Source organism: Lathyrus oleraceus, chromosome 1 (assembly GCF_024323335.1).
Source record: "Lathyrus oleraceus cultivar Zhongwan6 chromosome 1, CAAS_Psat_ZW6_1.0, whole genome shotgun sequence".
Classification (NCBI taxonomy): domain Eukaryota; kingdom Viridiplantae; phylum Streptophyta; class Magnoliopsida; order Fabales; family Fabaceae; genus Lathyrus; species Lathyrus oleraceus.
Window position 1 is genome coordinate 320568532 of NC_066579.1, and position 14029 is coordinate 320582560.

At 33.4% G+C, this 14029-nt stretch overlaps 1 protein-coding gene across 1 annotated transcript; it reads left to right on the forward strand.

The window, feature by feature from the left end:
- Nucleotides 1-584: 584 nt before the first annotated feature.
- On the forward strand, nucleotides 585-13398 carry LOC127104962 (ubiquitin carboxyl-terminal hydrolase 9). The gene is made up of 11 exons (XM_051042102.1): nucleotides 585-627; nucleotides 1309-1557; nucleotides 1680-1942; nucleotides 7229-7327; nucleotides 7591-7977; nucleotides 8110-8250; nucleotides 9403-9577; nucleotides 9825-10081; nucleotides 10172-10317; nucleotides 11033-11226; nucleotides 12974-13398. Exons 1-11 carry the CDS (start codon nucleotides 585-587, stop codon nucleotides 13396-13398), a joined length of 2379 nt encoding a protein of 792 aa, XP_050898059.1.
- Nucleotides 13399-14029: the final 631 nt, after the last annotated feature.

A 14029-nucleotide genomic window follows, 5' to 3' on the forward strand; every position in this document is an offset into this window, starting at 1 on the left:
GAAAATACTTTGTATTTGCGCCTAATCATATAGATCCAAAGATTTTGACTGTACTCATCAATAAATGATATAAAATACCTATTTCCACCAATGATATGATCCTCAAATGGGCCAGGTACATCTGAATGTACTACTTCTAGTATGCAAGAGGACCTTATTAGCATAGTTCAAACGAAAGACTTTATGGATTGCTTCCCTACTAAGCAACATTCACAGAGTTTGTCGGGCATCTCAAGACTTGCTATACCAGTTACCATATCTTGAGTAATAGGTTGATTGAGTGACCTAAAATTCAAGTGGCCAAACCTTAAATTCCACATCCAAGTATTCTTGTGGTCGACGATTATTTTGAGACATTGTACCTCAGTCAAACTGATCATGGTCTTAAATGTCATTTTCTTCGACATATGAGATTTTAAGACCAAACTATTATGTGTGTCAAATAGTTCCAAGGCTCCATCTTTCATAACCACTGAGGAACCTTTTTTGACCATTTTCCAACACTTAGCAAGTTGCACTTCATTCAATGTACAGGTAGTACATCTTTAATCAGAGCTTTTGCTTCATTGCTCCTTTGAATAACGATGTCGCTAGTACCTTCTCCTTGCAACAAGCTATTATTAGCAAGTTTGACCTTGCTCTTCTTCGACTCGTTAAAATCTACTAACCACATATTTTTTATCTTCTTTGTCGCTTCCTTGTCTTTCCTCTACCAATAATTCTTGGCCAAGTGACCCGACATTTTACAGTTATAACATTGCACACCTTTTTTCTCTTCTTTATCTTTCTGATAGGAGTTTCCTTCTCCTCCTTTGGAAGATTCAGATGCCATATCATCTACATTAAGCTTTTGAGGATTCGACCAATACTTCTTACTCTAAGTCTTCTCTTCTTTGCCCTTGAACTTGTTGGAACCACCATGTTTCTTCCATGTCTGAGCTTGTAGTGCTTGTATCAAATCTTAAACACATTTCTTTTCGATAATCCTCGTTTCATGTGCCTCCAACGAACCAACCAACAAAATATGTATATTTATATACAACTAACTAGTATACTAAGTAAGAAACCCTAAATCGTAATTAACTTTAGGCTTGGGCTACACAACTTGGATTATATCACAACAATGTTGTTATTGTGTTCATCTTCCTCTTTTTTCTCTATGATTTTTTACAACAACTGGTATCAAGAGCACTAGTTTTGTGGGGTATAAATTTTAGTTTGCTTTGTGGTTATAGTTATGTGTGATCTTCCACATCAGAAAAGAAATTTTATACTCAGTGTTGGTTGAGAAGTTTTTATTTGTTGCAGGAAAGATTTTGGCTGCAATGTCAAAATTTTCAAGTGCAGTGAAGACTGACTTAGAGAAATTTGATGGAAGAATCAATTTTGACTTGTGGAAAATTCAATTCAAAGATGTTTTGATACAAATAGGATTACAGAAGGAGTTGAAAAAAAACATTTCCAACATGGGCAACGAGAAATTGGAGGAACTAGATTTGAGAGTTTCGAGTATAATCTGCATGTCTTTGGCTAAGAATATTCTTGCGAATATTCATGGTATATCGTCGGCCAAAGAGCTTTGGGAGATACATAAAGGGCTATATCAAGGAAAATGTATATCAAAAGGTTGTTGTTGAAGGAGAAATTTCATAACTTGTGTATGGATGAACATATGAAAGTATCTGATCATCTAAGTGTTCTATATGGTATTGTTTCTGAATTGGAAACTATTGGAGTCAAGATTGATGATGAAGATAAAGATTTGAGACTCATGTTGTCTCTTTCATCATCCTATGAGCATATTAAACCTGTTTTGATATATGGGAAGGAAAGTTTGAGTTTTGAAGAAGTGTCTAGTAAAATTGAGGGTGAGGATAATACTTCATCAAACTCAGTGTTAGTTGATAGAGGAAGACCTTATGTGAAAAAAACAATAAAACAGGTGTGAGATGCTGAAAATGCAGAAAGATTGGACATATAAAGTACAAGTGTTCTGATGGGGCAGCGTCAGAGAAGGGCTTTGAGTCAAATTTTAGCAATGTCTCCCTCGTTGTGGGAGGTGATATTGAGAAGTGCGTCCTCATGACATTTTTGTTGTCATGGAAAAGTAGGAGATATTGCTAGCGGATTAACACACGGGCATTAATGCAAAGTGTGTTATGAGATTATGTCGATGGTTGAAGAACTTTTATCCAACACGGAAGTTGCACCATAAAGTTTCAACCTAGTTTTTGAGATGTGAAACATTCTTGAGGTAGTTTAGCTTCAAGTGAAATGTACTCTTCTTTAGATGGAGTATGCTAGCTTTTAAAACTATAATTGTTGATGAAGACAATGTGAAAATTCTTGGAGTAATGTAGTTTTAAGTGACTATACTCTTTATGGTGGAGTATGATTGTTGGTGAAGACAATGAAAGTTAATATATTATTTTCAATCAAGGTGGAGATTGTTGGGGTTGGTTGAAAAATATACATGTTGAAGAAGTCTCACATCACTTAGTTTTGTGAAGGAAGAAAGAGTCTAAAGCTATATATAAGATTCAAATTCTTCGAAGTCTCACATCACTTAGTTTTGTGAAGGAAGAATGAGTCCAAAGCTATATATAAAATTCAAGTTCTACGAAGTTTCACATCGCTTAGTTTTGTGAAGGAAGAAAGAGTACAAAGCTATATATAAAATTCAAGTTCTACGTTACAAGATGTACCTGTCAAAAATACTTTAAACTTGTATTTGAATTGCTTTATTCTTTTATACTCTTGTGTTATAGTGTTATAAGATGTCATTAAATATTTGTTTTGGAGGATGTGGATATACCAATGTCTAAGGATGTTTAAGAGTAAATTATGTATTGTAACAATTTTTATATAGTATTTTTTAATTGTTATTTCATAACGATTGTAATTTTTTTTTCTATTTCAAAATTTACACGTTAATTTTTTGTGTTATTATTATGTTTCTCTTTGTTTTTTTTTCAACAAAGACAACCTTATTAAGCTAATAAATTGGAACTTAAAATGTTGGATGTCTAAAAATAAAATAATCTTAGTTTTGTTTAGAAACAATTGAGATATTCGTTATACCTAGACCATGTTTACTCAAGACACATGACCGAAGGGAAAAAAAAGTTCCAAGGTCTGACTCTCAAAGATAGTGGGAACGTAGGTTTTGGCAAACATCATAAAAGTAAAATCATTGGTTCTAGTACATTAGATAATCGATATATTCTCTCTATTATTTTTTTCTTAACTTGTTAAAGAACTCATGCATAACAGTTAATGTATAAGTTAATGGACTTAGTATTATTGATGATTATTCTATATGCACGTGAGTTAAACTCATGAGACCCGTCGATGAATCACATATGGTATTCTCAACCTTCCAAAAACAAAAATGAAAATATTAAGAATTTCCTTAAATAAATAAAGCATTTTTCAAAGAGTATACTGTAATACATATGTTGTTAAATTTTTAAATTTTTGAAAAATATGATATTTATTAAATAAAAAGCATTTTCTAAGAAAACAGTTTAACGGCTTGGCCCTCTAATTTTCACCATTTTGTTTGGTTTTGTGCTTGTTTTCCAAAAAAATTTAGTCACTTTCTTTGATATGCTAGTTTTGAGATAGCCTGGTATGAGATCTAGGTTTGATTCCTGTTCCAACCGATCAGATAAACCAGTTTGATTTAGTTTTATAACCATGAATAATAAAATTTTGAAAAAAAATTAATATTGTGTTGGTTATATAAAAAAACTTATAATTTAAAAGAAAGCTCCATAAATATTTGAGAATCATTATTATAAATAAATATTTATTTTTTAAATATATTAATTAATTAATATATTTAATCTCTTTATATATCAAATATCTCAATTTATTCAATAAATATAAAAAGAATTTTTTTTATTTATAATAATGATAGGAAGGAATATAATGCTATGATGTGAGAAATAAAATAATTTATTATAAACTATTGTATTTTATTAAATTGTTCCATTGATGATTTTATTTTAAAAATCATGCAACCTTTGAACCATCTTCATCAAAACTAGGGTAACAAGTCCCTATCAAAATCATTGTCAGTGATTCAGTATGCAGCCTATAGACACGGTCCTAAGTTTTGGCTTGTCTTAATATTATCCAAGCTTACATGCATGTCATGTTGCATAGTTGCATGAATGCAATACTATTTAGAATATTGACTCTCTGAATTCATAATTAACCCTTTTATTACTTCAACAAACTCAATTAATATCATGTCCGAATAGAAAAATATAAAATGATTAAATGATGAAATGGTGTAAACAGTTAAAATATATTGTACTAATAAAATCATGTCGTATACACTTTTGATATTATATTATTAATATAAGAGCATATAATTTATATACACACTAGATTTGAATGTATGTAAATAATTGCAACAATAGAGTGCGTGTTTGTTTTTTTGTAAGTGTATATAAAGGACAAATACAAAATATAAATACAAACAAATATATAAAGGACAAATAAGCATCTTGGAATAGTGAATACCAACAACTCTGCATACCCATGATGAAATTATTAACCAGACAAAGATACCATTATTCAACAAACATTCATACGTTACCTTCTTCTCCATATCCCAATATTGGATCCAATATTTATTTATACACAATCATATCATCTTGTTTCCAAACTCATCATATGTCTTCTCATTAAAAAAAATATATAACATAGTGAGTTTAATTTGTATAGATTGGTAGTAGTTTATTTTTGATCAAATTGTAAATAAATAAATAAATATTTAAATATATACACTAATGGATAATCCTATCAATGCTCAAAGGTACAAGTATTACTCGTATACAAAATTGTATGTTCTTTTTTCTTTGATGGTTGTTATTCCATTTTATATTCATAATATAAATTTATCAATACTTGATCAACCAAACTACTATGCTACATGTGAGAGTATTGATGTTGGTCCTATTAAAGGTTATTATTATTGGAATAGTTTATCGAATATGGAATGACAACACAAAAGTGCCACTGAGAGCACACGCTTTATACATCGTCACAATACCGAATCATTTATATCCAAAATAGTTTTGTCGGACTATTAAGAAGCTTTGTTTTTTATACTCATATGTTAATTGATAAATAACCAAATTAATAATTTAAGCACTAAAGTGCGGTTGGTTCACCAACATTAGTTTTTTTTTTTTGTTACACACCAACTTACTGTTTGGATAGTTGACAAATTGACTCACCACCATAAATTTCAAAGAAAATAGAGAGTTTTCGAAAATTAGTATGAAATGAGGAGGAGAATACTTATTTTATATAGGAGAAGAAAATCCAAAAAAAGAAAAAATTCATGGGTATTTTTATTGTCCGAGTCGATTGGCTCCTAAATCCAATTAATTGAATGAGTAAAATAATCGACTATTCTGGTCCATTTTGGAAAGTTTTGATAGAGAGGTGTTTCCGGTTATTAAGATACTTTTATAATATATTATACAATCATTTAGACTTATTCTAACTGATTGTCTTAAGGTCCCAATCGATTGGGTAGTTCAAAAAAGTCTTTCCAATCAATTGACTTAAGGTTCCAATTGATTGAGTAGTTCCTGATCAGATTTTACACTTGATCCTGATCCTTTTCCTGGAAATAAATTTTGTCTGATTTGATTTGAATCATAATTTGTACATGATTTGAATATATTTCATTTTTTCAAAAATTATGTTTGTTTCTGTTTGATTTGATCTGAATCAAATTTGAACATGATCCGAATCAAATCCATTTCCTAACAATCTTGTCAGCCCTGTGTCATATGATCCGAATCAAATTTTATGCTTGATTCGAATCACATTTTCTCTGATCCGAATCAACAGGCATATTTTTCAAAAAAAATGTTATTTCTTTCATTTCACCTAATTTTGCTCATTTGATTCAAATCATATTTTTCTTGATTCGAATTTAACCAGCTTTTTTTCAACCATTTTGTATGCTTCATCTCAAGCACATATAAATTATTTTTATCATCATTCTACACATAACATCAATCATTCTGTTAAGATTTTTCAGTGTGATTTTGCATGAAAATCAATTTCATTTGTTTTGAGTGTTCAAAGTCTTGCTACAAATTTCTCACATCTTCAACATTAATTGAGTTCAGATCTTGATAACGTGAGTTATGAGATTAATTGAAGGAGGGGTGTATTTGAAACTAACTGTTCTTGGAGATCTTGTTGAGTTTTCAGGTTGTTAGCATGAAAGAGAGATTGTCAATGGTGGTGGCAAATTCTATTAAAAAGAAGTAGGTTCTTCTCTCCAGCATTGCGCTAGTATTAACTGTGTGGAAGACTACAAATAAGACAGGGGTTTTCTCGAATCTTTGGATAATTTCATCGCTCAAGGAATCGTTAGGATCAAGGGGTTGATAACTTACACATGAAGACTTGGAGTAGAATTGGTGTTATTGGAAGGTTCGAGAAATATATTCGAGTAAAGATTACGTAGAAGAGTTTGGAAAGTTTGATGTATACAAGTTAAGATCCAAATTGGGAGATTTATTTTCTCAACTGTGATTATGGATTGGTGATTGTATGAACTCTTGGAAATATTTGTCAAATAACAAGAAACTATGCAGGCACTACGCCAAAAATGACTTTTAACAGCGCATCTTAGACAGCGCTTTTAAAAGAAAGCGCTGTCTAAGGTTAAAATTAAAATAAAACACGGAAAATGTTCCAAAAAAATAATGAAAGCGCTGTCTAAGGGGGGGTCTTAGACAGCGCTTTCTAAAAGCGTTGTCTAAGACCCCCCCTTAGACAGCGCTTTTAGAAAGCGCTTTTAAATATAGACCTTAGTCAGCGCTTTTGATAAAGCGCTGTCTAAAGTCTTTAAATTAAAAAAAAAATTAAAACCAAAAGCGCTGTCTAAGGGGGGGTTTAGAAAGCGCTTTTGGAAAGCGCTGTCTAAGGCATACCTTAGAAAGCGCTTTCCACAAAAGCGCTGTCTAAGGTCTAATTAAAATAAAATTTCAGACTCCATTTCAATTTTCGTTCTCTGTTCTTTTGTTTTCCCTCCTGCGAACGTTGAAACCCTATCAGCGAAAACCATAACAGCGAACACGAATACACTTCCATTTTTCGGTTTCAATCATTGAACGTGTTTGAAGAATCGTACGTGTCTCGACATTTGGGTGTTGACTTCGTTTTTCGTTTCTAAACTATTTATTAGGCTTGTATTTGGGATTACTTCAATTTGAAAAAGCATACATTACTGACGGCTTCAGACCACCAGACATTGGAGGATGCAAACATGACAATGGACCATGATGTGAGTAACTTTGAATTATATAGATTTTTTTGATTGATTGATTTGAAGTATAAATGGATATGCACTGTAATTATGGTTTTCCATTAGAAGGAACTTTATGTCCAATATAGGGTGATATGAGTGTCTTTACGTTGAGTGAGGTGCTGAATATTCTTTTGGTATTATTTTAATTTTATGTTAAGCTATTATTATATCCTAATTTATTGCTTGGTATTCGTTCTTGTATAGAAGCTTGATTCCCCTAATTTTTCTCTCGCTCACAGATTCTTCTAGAAGTTTCAGTCGATACAGATCGTTCTTCTCATTCTGGTGTGCATTCAATAGGAAATGAATTAGCATTGGTACCATTAGAACCTCCAAGATCATCTGTGTCAATTGCAGGGGGACCTACCTTGTCAAATGGTCACTCAACTGGGTCTGGTTTTAATTTGTATCAGGGAAGTTCCGTAAGTTCATCATTGACTACCATGGATGATAACTATGACATATATAGAGGTGAAAGAGGTGGTTTAGCAGGTCTGCAGAACTTGGGGAATACCTGCTTTATGAATAGCACTCTTCAATGTTTAGTCCACACTCCACCACTTGTTGAATTTTTCTTACAAGATTACAACGATGAGATCAACAGGGACAATCCTTTAGGAATGAGTGTACGTGATCATTTCCGTTGGCTTTTTATTTTTTTCTCCTGCTGTTCTCTTTTGTATTACACTTTGTGTAGCACAATGGTTCTAGTTTGAAGGCAATTAATTTTGACATTTTAACTTTTCTCTGATCTGCAGGGTGAGTTAGCACTTGCATTTGGTGACTTGTTGAGGAAACTCTGGTCCTCTGGGCGAACTGCAATTGCACCACGCGCGTTCAAGGGAAAGCTGGCCCGATTTGCTCCACAATTCAGTGGTTATAACCAACATGATTCTCAAGTTAGTTTCTGCAATTTGGCCAATTTTGATTTTTGGGAATGTAGTGAAGTAAATAAACCCCAGTGCTGTTATTACTTACCTCAAAAACTCTGTTCACTGGCATTTTCAATCATATATTATGTATTATGATAAGGAACGGAGGCATGCAATTATTTTTTATATCAAGCTAGATTTTGGGCCAAAGAAATCGTGTTTGGGTCTCTGAAATATCATTCTTTTTCGTTTTATTTTTTATTTTATTTTTGTCCACTTATTAGAAGGTCTAAAAGTAATTGCAACTAGCAATTCTTTGTTAAAATTTGGCTTCCAAAAGGTTCTATGTGGGACTTGACATTTTCTTTAGTTTTCAAGAGCTCAAGTCACCGCTATCGGGCCACTCGTGTCACTTCCATATGTTCAGTTCTGGGCGTGATGAGATATAGTCTGACAATGTGTTTATAAGTGAGTGCACGTCTCATCTTACAAGTCGGTTTTGTAAGGGTTGAGTTAGGTCCAATCCAAATTCTAATATTTATTACACTATAGACATTTTTACCGTGAAAGATAAGGTTTCTTTCATAACATTTTAACTATTGTTGATTCGGGTGATTTTGGAGTTTTTATGAGAAAATTGCTAAGGACCATGTGGTTTTTGTTATAGACTAGGAGGAGATCACAATCACAGGTTTGTGATTTGTAGGATCTTTTATTGGACTCATTGAAGTTGTCTGTTGCCAGTATGTTCTACCTGTATGGCCCCTGTGCACCCGCCGTGATCTTGATGTGAATATATATATATATATGGCCCCTGTTGCCAGTAGAAGTAAATCTGTTTTTTTTTTGGTGATGTTAAGTTTTTTTCCTTTTCTCTAAGAACTAAAATCCAAATGGTAGCATCAAACTTAATCTTATACTGCATTATGTATAGGTCTTAGTTTACCAGATGACTGGAGAATTGGGCATCTTTTGCTTAACTTGCATTTGCATCCTACCCTTAGGCCCCAAGTTTGCATTAATGTTGGAGATGAGAAAATTTGACTGTTGCTTGCATTTCTTTATTGAGTCTGGACAACTTTATAATTTTAAAATTTACCTTTCCTACTAATTTCTGAAAGCTATTGAACTTCTGCTTCTTGTGCTGTGTTCTCAGAAAAGTGAATTAATTTTTTGTAGGAATTGCTTGCCTTTTTATTGGATGGACTGCATGAAGATTTGAATCGTGTGAAACAAAAGCCTTACATTGAAATGAAGGACTCAGATAATAGGCCAGATGAGGAAGTTGCGTACGAGTGTTGGAAAAATCATATGGCTCGGAATGATTCATTGATTGTTGATGAATGCCAGGTGAGTGCTTGTATATATCATATGTTCTTGTTTCAGTCGCATAATAGATGAATTCCAGTTGCCCTTCCATTGATAAGCTGAGTAGCTACATGCTTTGTTGAGTTTTCTTCACATCTCAATAAACCTTCTTGATTTCTATCAACTCTTGAGCTTAAGTTTCCATTAAAGCTTGACTAGAGTTTCAATTTTAAGTACATACTCGTTATCTTCCTTAAGCTTAACATTTTGTTTTTGCTTGAATAAAATGCAAGGTCAATACAAATCAACATTGGTTTGTCCTGAATGTGGCAAAATTTCAATTACTTTTGATCCATTTATGTATTTATCATTACCACTTCCTTCAACTGTCACCCGGGCAATGACAATTACTGTCTTTTATTGTGATGGGAGTGGTCTTCCCATGCCGTACACAGTGAATGTTCTGAAGCATGGTTGCTGCAGAGATCTTTGCCAAGCATTGGGCACTGCATGCTGTTTGAAGAGTGATGAAATGCTTTTGCTTGCAGAGGCGAGTGTTTCTCAGAAAAGTTAGATCTACTATTGGCTTTTCTACTTCAATTTTATTTTATTGTTAATGTTTATATTGTCTATCTCTCAGGTTTATGAGAATAAGATTTATCGATATCTAGAGAATCCGTTAGAGTCATTGACTTCTATCAAGGATGAAGAACATATTGTGGCCTATCGACTCAAGAATGGAGCCAGGAAAACAAAACTAGAAATATTGCATCAATGTCCGGATAAGTAAGTATACCTCTTTTGGCGTGTTAAGATATACTCTTTAATGTGAAAGGCACAACGCCCTGTTGAGTCATGGTTCCTATATATGATAGTTTTCATTGCCCTTGACATTACAGTGAATTTGGGTTAAATAATTCTTGATAAATTTATTCTGAAGGCTCCTTTGTATTCGTCTTGGTTACTTGAATTCTGCTCTAGTTGTAATAAACTTGGTTAAATTGATTTTTCCTCCTTGAAAGCAACTGAGTGGTGACTGTTAAAGTTTGGTTTTAGCAGTTTGATTTACCCATTGAACTCTTCCAAAGTACAAATAGGAATAAATCAATCAGAAATTGATAATGGTGGTTAATGCCTCATGTCTGAACACATTAACTCTTCAATGCAATCAATTTTTTATCCTTACATTTATTTATAACCCAAAATACTACTCCCATCATTTTTCTGATGCTTTGGTCATTTTCTCCACTATTAGGAATTTCAACTATTAACAGAATTTTGCAGGCACCACTAAAGTTGGTACCTGCTATATGTGGATTAGGAAAAGTATGCACAAACATTTGGTGCTGTGGCTTAGTATAAAGAAGTTTGCCATAGCATGATTTCCCAACCGGTTATTTAGATTTCACCGTACACAGTGCATTGATTTAGAACATTATATCGCTTTAATCTCTATTTCTAGTCAATTAGATTATCAATTATCTTGACTCTCACTGGACAGTGTGAAGGGTGGAGACAGGAAGATCTTTGGAACTCCCTTGGTTACTTATTTGGTAGAAGATCCTCAATATGGAGCAAACATTGAGGCATATGTACATAGAATGTTGGCACCTTTAGGAAAAGCACATTCTTCAACTAGGTCTCATGAAGGGAAGGAAAATGGTTTCATCTCAGGTGGTAGTGATGAGCGCTTTTGTAAAAAGCGCTGTCTAAGGGGGGGATTAGAAAGCGCTTTAGGCAAAAGCGCTGTCTAAGGGGGGGGGGGGGGGGGGGGGCTTAGACAGCGCTTTTTGAAAAGCGCTGTCTAAGGTATACCTAAAAAAATTAAAATAGGAGGGTCTTAGAAAGCGCTTTTGGCCAAAGCGCTGTCTAAGGGGGTGGGGCTTAGACAGCGCTTTTCAAAAGTGTTGTCTAAGGTATACCTAAAAAATTTAAAATAAGAGGGTCTTATAAAGCGCTTTTGGCCAAAGCGCTGTCTAAGGGGGGGGGGGGGGGGGGGGGGCTTAGACAGCGCTTTTAAGATTCAAAAAAGCGCTGTCTAAACCTTTAGCAGCGGAGGTTTAGACAGCGCTTTAAAGCGCTGTCTAAGGCTAAAAAAAGCGCTGTCTAAGGTCTTGTTTGTTGTAGTGAGGTTCCAATGGGAAACCATTGAAGAATGGACATAGGCAAAGCGAGGATGAACGCCGAAGCATTATAAGTCCCAGTGTCATCTATCTAAATCTACTCTTGCATTTATATTCGTAGGGATTACATGCTAGGTTTTTCAATTCCTTCGTATTATATAATTTTGTTCTTGATAATGATTAATTAAGTAAAGCATATGTTTTGTTGGAATTGGACAACTAGTCAAGCTAATATTGTGATTGAAAAATCTAAAAACTGATTGAACTTAGTATTTCACATATTGATTCAATTGTGTAAACTTCTTGTGACTGCACAAATTGAATCAATTCATACCAAACATTTCATATCTATAATCTTGGATATTTGTGAAACAAAATGTGTTTACTTGCTCATAATCATTTGTATAATTTTCATTTTTGCTTCAAACCTTCCGCTCATAACTCATTTTTGAAAACACTCTGATTTTGGAAAATGGTGGTTTCATTTTTTAATTTGGTTCTATTCACCCCCTCTAGACCGTCTTTATACTTCCATATTCACACCTAACAATTGGCATAAAGAGCTGATCTTTTGATTGTGCTTAATCGATATCCAAAAGTTTGTGAATATGTCGGAAGATAACGATCCTAAGGGAGTGCATAATAGAGCACCAATTTAAAACGGAAAAAATTATACATATTTGGAAATTGATCATGTATGTAAACTTGTTATCGATTGACAAAAATATGTAGTGTACCGTCACCGAGGGACCATGTATTCCTAAGGGCGAAAATGACGTTGTTAAACATCCAAAAGATTGGACTGATGATGAAACCAAAAAGGCTTTGTATGATTTGAAAGGGAGGAACGTAATCATTTCATCACTAAGTGCTAAGGTGTTATATTCGATTTCACATCATACGAGTGCTAAAGGTATGTTGGATGCTCTCCAAAATCTCTATAAGGGAACAAAGGACATCAAGGATTCTAAAATCAACATGTTTACAGAGGAGTTTGAATTATTTTTCGTATGGAACCCAGAGAATCTGTGGATTCTATTCAAACTCGATTCCTCCATTTGATCAAAAAAATGCGAGACTTAGGTAAAACATTTTCGAACAAATATTGTACTTACAAAATATTGAGATCCATGTGCAGGGTGTGGCAACCAAAAGTCACCACAATAAAAGAAGAAAATTATCTTAGTACTTTGGATATTACAAAATGTTTAGGAAGTTAGCCGAGTATGAGAGTGAGCTGAAGAGACTCGTCGATAGCGAAGTAAATTCGAAAAAGAAAGAGAAAGGTAAATAAGAGAAACGTGATCTTTCTTTGAAAGATCCATCCTCAAAAGTGAAGAAGTCAAAGGAAGAGAGTGACAAATCTGACGAAGAAGTTTCCGAAAAGGAAGAAACGGGTTTATTCGTCAGACGCTATAATAGATATCTTAAGAGGAACAAGCTCAAGCATACCGATAAAGGTCTAGTGAATTTCAAAAATACTCATCCACTTAAGAAGGATCACAAGAAAGAAGATGATGAGATCACATGCTATGAATGTGGTAAATTAGAACATTATAGAACTATATGTCCAAATTTCACCAAACATCATAAAAGCAAAGACAAAGTCTTCTACAAGACGATGGGAAAATCTTCCAAAGGTTGTAGAGCCTACATCTCATGCAAAGAAGAGGTGGAAAGTTGCTCCTCCGATTCTTGCTCGAGTTTAGATGATGAGTGTGCAAGATTTTTCTTGATGGAATGAAAGAAAAGTGAAACTTCAAAGGTATATAATTTTGATTCTAAAAATGAGTATACTTATAGTGAATTGTCAAATGCTTTTAATGACATGTATGTTGATTCCATTAAAGCGTTTAGTAAAATTACTCTCCAAAAAGAAATTATTGATACACTTAAACATGAGATAAAGAATCTTAATCATGCTTTAGATTTTTTAAAGGAAGTTCATGCATCTATTATGGAAGATCGTTGTATTATTTCATATACTTTAGCTGGAAAGATAAAAGTTATAGAATGTGTTGAATGTTCATTTTTAAGAACTGAAATTGAAACTCTAAAGGGACAATCAAGACATGTTGACACACTATCTAATACTTGTTCTAGTTCTTCAAGTGAAAGAGGGAAGATTTTTAAGAAAAACCCTCATGTCACAAGGAGAAGTACAAGGAGTGTTTCATCTAAAACTATTTGCCATTATTGTGGAGATAAGAGTCACATTAGGCATCTTTGTCATGTTAGGAACATTCAAGTTCCCAATGGTAAAATGACATGATATCTAATTGTAACTCAACTAACCCTAAAGGACCCACTAGTTAGGGACCTATATTACCTATTTAATTTGTCACAGGAAAGTATCACCTCCTCAAAAAGATTGT